Source organism: Fulmarus glacialis, unplaced genomic scaffold (assembly GCF_000690835.1).
Source record: "Fulmarus glacialis isolate BGI_N327 unplaced genomic scaffold, ASM69083v1 scaffold14584, whole genome shotgun sequence".
Taxonomy (NCBI): domain Eukaryota; kingdom Metazoa; phylum Chordata; class Aves; order Procellariiformes; family Procellariidae; genus Fulmarus; species Fulmarus glacialis.
In genome coordinates, this window is record NW_009210054.1 from 27,725 (window position 1) to 34,083 (window position 6,359).

At 38.5% G+C, this 6,359-nt stretch overlaps 1 protein-coding gene across 1 annotated transcript in view; it reads left to right on the forward strand.

Moving 5' to 3' along the window:
• Nucleotides 1-284: 284 nt before the first annotated feature.
• Nucleotides 285-6,359, forward strand: part of SMURF2 (SMAD specific E3 ubiquitin protein ligase 2) — a gene marked incomplete at its 5' end in the record, with an annotated part of 35,817 nt that continues 29,742 nt past the window's right edge. Inside the window, 2 exons of the mRNA XM_009577048.1 lie at nucleotides 285-324; nucleotides 1,980-2,088. Of these exons, the coding sequence (XP_009575343.1) occupies nucleotides 285-324; nucleotides 1,980-2,088 (149 nt within the window). The remainder of the gene's footprint in view (nucleotides 325-1,979; nucleotides 2,089-6,359) is intronic.

Genomic DNA, 6,359 nt, shown 5'->3' on the forward strand with positions numbered 1-6,359 from the left:
GGGGGGGGGGGGAAACGCATGTGAAACTATGGCCTGAGGAAATCACTACCATATCACTTCCACTATAATCTACCTAAAGGTAAATTGCCAAAAGATGACACTTCTGGCTCAGCTTTCAGGAATTATTTTACATGACAGTATAAATGATGTAGGAGCACAATTCATTTATGTTCATTCGTTTTATTTTGAGCAGGACTTTCTGGAATGCTGGAAAGGTAAAATAACTTTTTTTTTTAAAAATTTGGGAATTAGTAACTTAATTTCTTATTTCTGTTTTTCTTACAGTACTGTGTGCAAAAAACTTGGTGAAAAAGGATTTTTTCCGTAAGTAGCTGTTAAAGTTTTATATGTTTGTAGATGAGATAAATATTATGCAGGTTCTATACATCAGTGTTTGCACATGATCGTTGTGTTATGATATTAGCATTAAGTCGGCTGGGGGCTTTGATGTTTTCACACCGTTTTATTTCAGGGCTTCTAATTTTTTCTTAGGAGACACTCGTCACAGATTCATAATAATTAAAACACTGACACACTCTCTCCGTTTTTGATGGGAGTGGGGAACAAATTTACTCTCTCAGGCAAATTACATGTTTTTCAGTTAGTGCCACATATTTATTAAAATGTTTTTCATATAGGAACTATTTGTCCAGCAGACAGATGTACATCCTAATTATTAATTATCATATCATAATACTTACCTACTCTGAAATTATATTTTAATTAATTTTAATGATGTTTTGAAAGAAGTGCTAAGAGGTGGATGAAGGAGGCAGAAAGGAATGTTATTGGCTGTGTAGGCATGCACGCACAGATCACCTGCCTGCCGCCTCCCAGTTGGGAGTAGAAAAAATTCAAAAGATCAGACCTGAACTTTGAAAAGAACTTGAAGAAGGGATGATACAGAATTATATTGTAATTTGTGATACTTCTAAAACTTGCTTTATATCTGGATTTTTGTATTGATTGCAAGTTTTCAGGTGTTTAACAGTTTAATAATGCCTAAAAAAACCCTCAAGATTTGAAATCTGTGAAGCACAAATCTCACAAGGTCTGTTCCTCCCCTTCCCCACGTGCTTTGCCTTTATCCCCACGTGCTTTGTCTGACACTTGTCTTGAACCACTCTGCTGCTTGACTGGCTCTGTCGTGAGTCACCTGAGGAAGCGGAACGGGTACAAAACTTGCGCTACAGAAAACGTGAATAATGTTTCACCGCCTTAGTTCCTTCAGCTGACTCACTGGGCACTCAGATGAGGGGAGGAATTAGTATGAGGGGAAAAAGGGACCGGACCGCGTGACTTAGGGGCGTTAGTGGTGGGACCATCCCTTTTGGTGTCAGTTAATAGGTTGGTTAGAATAGCAGTTGCAATAGAGCTAATTGTAGGCTGCTCTGGTCCTGCTTCTTTCCCGTCCTCAGCTATGTAGCACGGCATGATCTTTGCACTGATTTTTGTGGATCAGCTGCACCTTCAGTGTTCAGTGTTTCCAAGGCACTAAGCCTGCAGAAAATGAAGTAGAAAGCTAGCAGAAAACAAAGTGGGACCTCAAAAGCAAGAATAACCTGTTATAGGTGATTTCCTGTAATACCAATAACAACCAAAATTGTGATTGTATAGTCTTAAAAATAGGAAGAATGCAAGTCTGTTTTCTCTGCCTTTTGCTGAATTCCTTGTATACTGAGAATTTACTCAGTCCTGAATTAGGAAGATTAAGGTGTTCAGATTTTTTTTCCCCCAGTGTCTTTGACTTGCACAACTTTTTCTTCGTCTGTATCAGTGAAATAAATTGCCATTTCCTGTGCTTAATATGTCATGTTATTCCCATTCATTAAATACGGCTCTCATTTATGAATAAAAGGCAACTTCAAATAAAATATTAAAAAAAAAAAAATTGTGCAATGATACAAGACTTTATCTTTAAAGATACAAGATAAAGAACTGATCTATTTGCTAGGTTTTTTTTCTTTTCCTCCTCTTAGGACTTCCTGATCCATTTGCTAAAGTTGTGGTGGACGGATCTGGCCAATGCCATTCTACAGATACTGTGAAGAATACACTTGATCCAAAATGGAATCAGCATTATGACCTGTAGGTGGTAACAGTGATAACCAAAGGTTTGAAGTGAAATCCTCTAAAGTACACAGAAATTGTCAGATGTTCATAATACTGTCCTATTTACAGCTTGGAAAATATCCCAGAGTTTATTAGTTTGAGTAAAAAATACATGTGTCAAAATACCACTTTCTCATTTCTCTCAAAATCTAAACACTACACTTGGTTTTCTAGTGATGTCTGCAGCATGCTTTACATGTTCTATAGCATTATTTATTGTAATGTTTCCATGTTAACAGTTCTGTAAAATGAACCAAATGATTGACAATATTTCCCTCAAACTGTTCTTCTCTTCATGCTATTTTTGTCTGTTGCAGTGCTACAGTGGCTTTTCTTCTGTGTGCCTCTTGTTCTGTTTTCTCTCCTTTATGTCATTTTCTGTCCCAAATGTTCTTTTCACTGTAAAATATTATGTTGTTATCATCACTGGATCATCTTTCAGTGCTTTTGAGCAATATAATCGGTATGGCAAGTATATGTCATGTTTTTCCTCTGTCTTTCTAAAGCATAGAATATTCTGTATAATATAAGTTATTAAAGCTTTTCTTTTTTATATAGGTTTCTTTGTGTTTGTGCATGCTTTATTTTTCCTGTCTTTTATCCTTTTATTCTTTATCTTTTTTCTTGGGATAGAAGATGAAGAAGAGAAGTGAACAGTTTTGCCTCATTGTATTCTCCTTTCTTTCTAAGACATTGTTCTGATCTCTGTTTTTCCATGGCTCCTTTCCCTATCTATATTATCAGAAATTGTTTGAGCATATTTACGTTAGCTTTGGACATCACCAAACCTAGACCAAATCAAGTATTAGTACACAGAGAATTTCTTGTCCCTCTTTTTCCCAGTGAAGAAAAGCAGCTTGATAGGTCTTTCTCCAGAATGTGGAAGGCCTGGTTTAAAGTGGTGTCTTGACCTACTCTTTATTTGAATATCCAAGACTAAGTATGTGAAGTCATTGTTCATAATGTTTTAGTGCAGTATACAAAACATTTGCCTTACTGCTTAACAAAATATCATTGGCAATTTAGTGAAATAACAGCACTTTCACTGAGGAAAGCTATAATATTATAGTTTTATTATGCAAACTCAGTCCAAGCTTAGATTCTGCATATGAGACTGTAATTCATATTCATTAGAAAAATAGATGTAAAATAAGTTTAAGTTCATTGAGAAGGAATGGGTCTTTTTCATATTTAAAGACTTCTAAGTTAATTTGATTTTTTTAATGTTATTAAACCTATCAAAATGATGATTCGTGTAGAATGCAGATTGCAGACCTCTGCCCTTCTGTGCCCTCTCCAAGATTGACCATTTGTGAAGATCTAGCTTGAACATTTTTTTTTTTTTTCAACAGCAATTAACACTCCATGCAGTGTCCTAATGGTGAAATTCGAGAGTAGATTACACTGATCTTGCAGGTTGCAGCCACCAAAAATGGAAGGTCCCCTTTCTCTCCTGTTTTGACCCCTTTTTCCAATTTACTGCATGTGTTCATGCTGCTTCCCTTGCACTGGCACCATCTGGCTTCTGGGTACATGGATTCAATTCACTTAACCCGCAGGAAGGTAGCTGGACAGGGGGAAAAACGTGTGTAATTCCCTGCTGATTAAATGAGTTGCGCTGAGTCAGTAACGGTGTGCCTGCATTAGCGTGTTAGCTTGCATCAGGAGTGAGTTTTTGTGGTGAGTCTCTCCATCATCCCCTCTTGCTGTGTTTCAGCTTCCTTCGTGAAGCGGTCTTAGAGTACGTGAACCTGACTGCACTGGATGAAGCTGAACCACAAGGTGCATCCCCTGAGTACCACCGATGCTCTCCTGCTGCTGACAGGAATTGAAGTTGACAGGATAAGACTAGCGCGAAAGAAAAATCCCTGAAATGCGAGCATGGACTTTTATTGTTATTTAGTTAGGTGGGCCCATTAATGATCATTAATGCATAACTTTACAGGGATAAAAGGAGAGTAAGGTGGAAAGTGCTGCCAACATGATCTGAGTGTAAAGTCTTCCTATAACCTTTGTACAGCTAGGGAAGGGATATTTTTCAAAGAGGAATGGTGGGCTATCATTTGGCAGTTATCTGCTACTAAATTCTGTGTTGAAAACGTCAACAGTTCCCTGCGTCTTCCCCGGTATCTGCCAGTCGTGTCTTGGTGTTTGAAGTGCTGTGGTGACGATGTGAGTAAGCAGTTGACAGGAATGGGTTGTAAGGGATGCTAAATGCTCCATGGGCTAATGACTTGGAGACTCGATTCCCTTCTGGAGAAGCGAAGGAGCGGAGGACGTTGGAAATGAGAGAGTAATGGAGGGAAAAAAAAAAAAGTAAAATCTTTAGAAAAAATTCCTTTCTGGTTATAATTTTCAAGGAAGGATGAAGAGAAGGTATTTTTATGTTGTTTTATAGAATAAGTCATGCTTGTATCTGGATACTGTAGTTGTCTTAGCTTTGAAGCAAGACTGTGATTGCAGTCCACATCATATTATAAAAAGCAGAGATAGAAATGGGTTTCTGGCAGAATATTTTCCTTGGTCAGATTTGAGGCATCTCTTGTTGCATTGTCCTAAGGAATTTAGATCTGCGTGAAACAGTTTTTTGTGTGTCTGTGGTGTTTTGGTTTTTTTGGTTTTGTTTGTTTGTTTTTTGTTTTGGTTTTTTTGTGTGTGTGTGGTTTTTCTTGTTTGTTTGTTTTGGGGTTTTTTTGGGGTTTTGGTTTTTTTTTTTTTGCTTCTTTTTGGGGGAGAAAATACCTAAAAAACCCTAGGCTTTGTTTAATGAGGATATTATTTTCAATATAAATTACTCGTCCTGTAGGGAATACTACTTTGCTTGATTCTGGCAGTTGAATTCCCTGATGACAGAAGTATTCACAGCATTTCTAATCCAAAGAAGAATTTAGTGTTATGTCAGGCCTTGTAATTTGAAAATAATCCTCTCCCTCTCAAAATTATCTTCATAATCATTTAACCCCTTTTATCGTCTTGCCTGTTATTCCTTACTCTGTTGAAATTTATTTCCATTTATAAACATCAGTCACCTAGTCTTCAGTTCCTATTTAAAACAGCAGTAAAAGATTAGATCTCTTTGATACAACACTCACTGCCTGGCTTTTATCTTAAGGTAACTTTTAACTGTGATATACCTGGTATAAGGTCTCAGGTTTTCATCTGCACCAGATATTAAGATAATTACCTCTTACTTTTGGAAAAAAAAATAGAAAAGTAATAGGAATAGTAACCACCCTACTGCTAAGCGCCTGATGGCAAACTTCATAGATTACAGGACTTAATCGTTCTTCTCATCCTTTGAAAATAATAGGTTTTTTAAACTTCCTAATGTTTATCCTAACAACACACCATTGCATGGGAACGCTAGTCTCTGCCTTATGACGCTTCCACTCTTACAGGAAATGCTTTGCACACCAAGCATAACAGATGGAGTCTCGGTGGCAGCTTGCCTGCTCCTGCCACCACGCAGCGTAGGAGATCGACCGGAGGAAGGTGCAGTTATGTAGAATTTTTTACAAGAAAAATCCTGCTTTTTTTCCTACCATGAAGATTTGTGTTGGTTTTCAAATGACTGCAATAGGCTTATGTGCAGTAAAACTGTCTCTTGGCTGTGTTGGGTTGATTGAAGTGTCCCCAGCCTGGAATTTGTATAACAGGTTAACACTGCTGCTAATTAACAGACTCATGTATCATGTGATGGCATATGCAAATGGCACAGTAAGATGGATCTGTTGTGATGGATTTATGCAATAATGTCTGAATTAAGCTGCTAATTCCAAGGGAATTTTGTGGCTTGCTAAACTGATTCAGCATATGTCGTGGTTTAACCCCAGCCGGCAACTAAGCACCACACAGCTGCTCGCTCACTCCCCCCTGGTGGGGTGTGGGAGAGAGTTGTAAGAGTAAAAATGAGAAAACTCGTGGGTTGAGATAAAGACAGTTTAATAGGTAAAGCAGAAGACACGTGCGCAAGCAATGCAAAACAAGGAATTCATTCACTGCTTCCCATCGGCAGGCAGGTGTTCAGCCATCTCCAGGAACGCAGGGCTCCATCACGCATAACAGTGACTTGGGAAGACAAACGCCATCCCTCCGAATGTCCCTCCCTTTCTTCTTCTTCCCCCAGCTTTATATGCTGAGCATGACGTCATATGGTGTGGGATATCCCCTTGGTCAGTTGGGGTCAGCTGTCCCAGCCGTGTCCCCTCCCAACTTCTTGTGCACCCCCAGCCTCCTCGCTGGTGGGG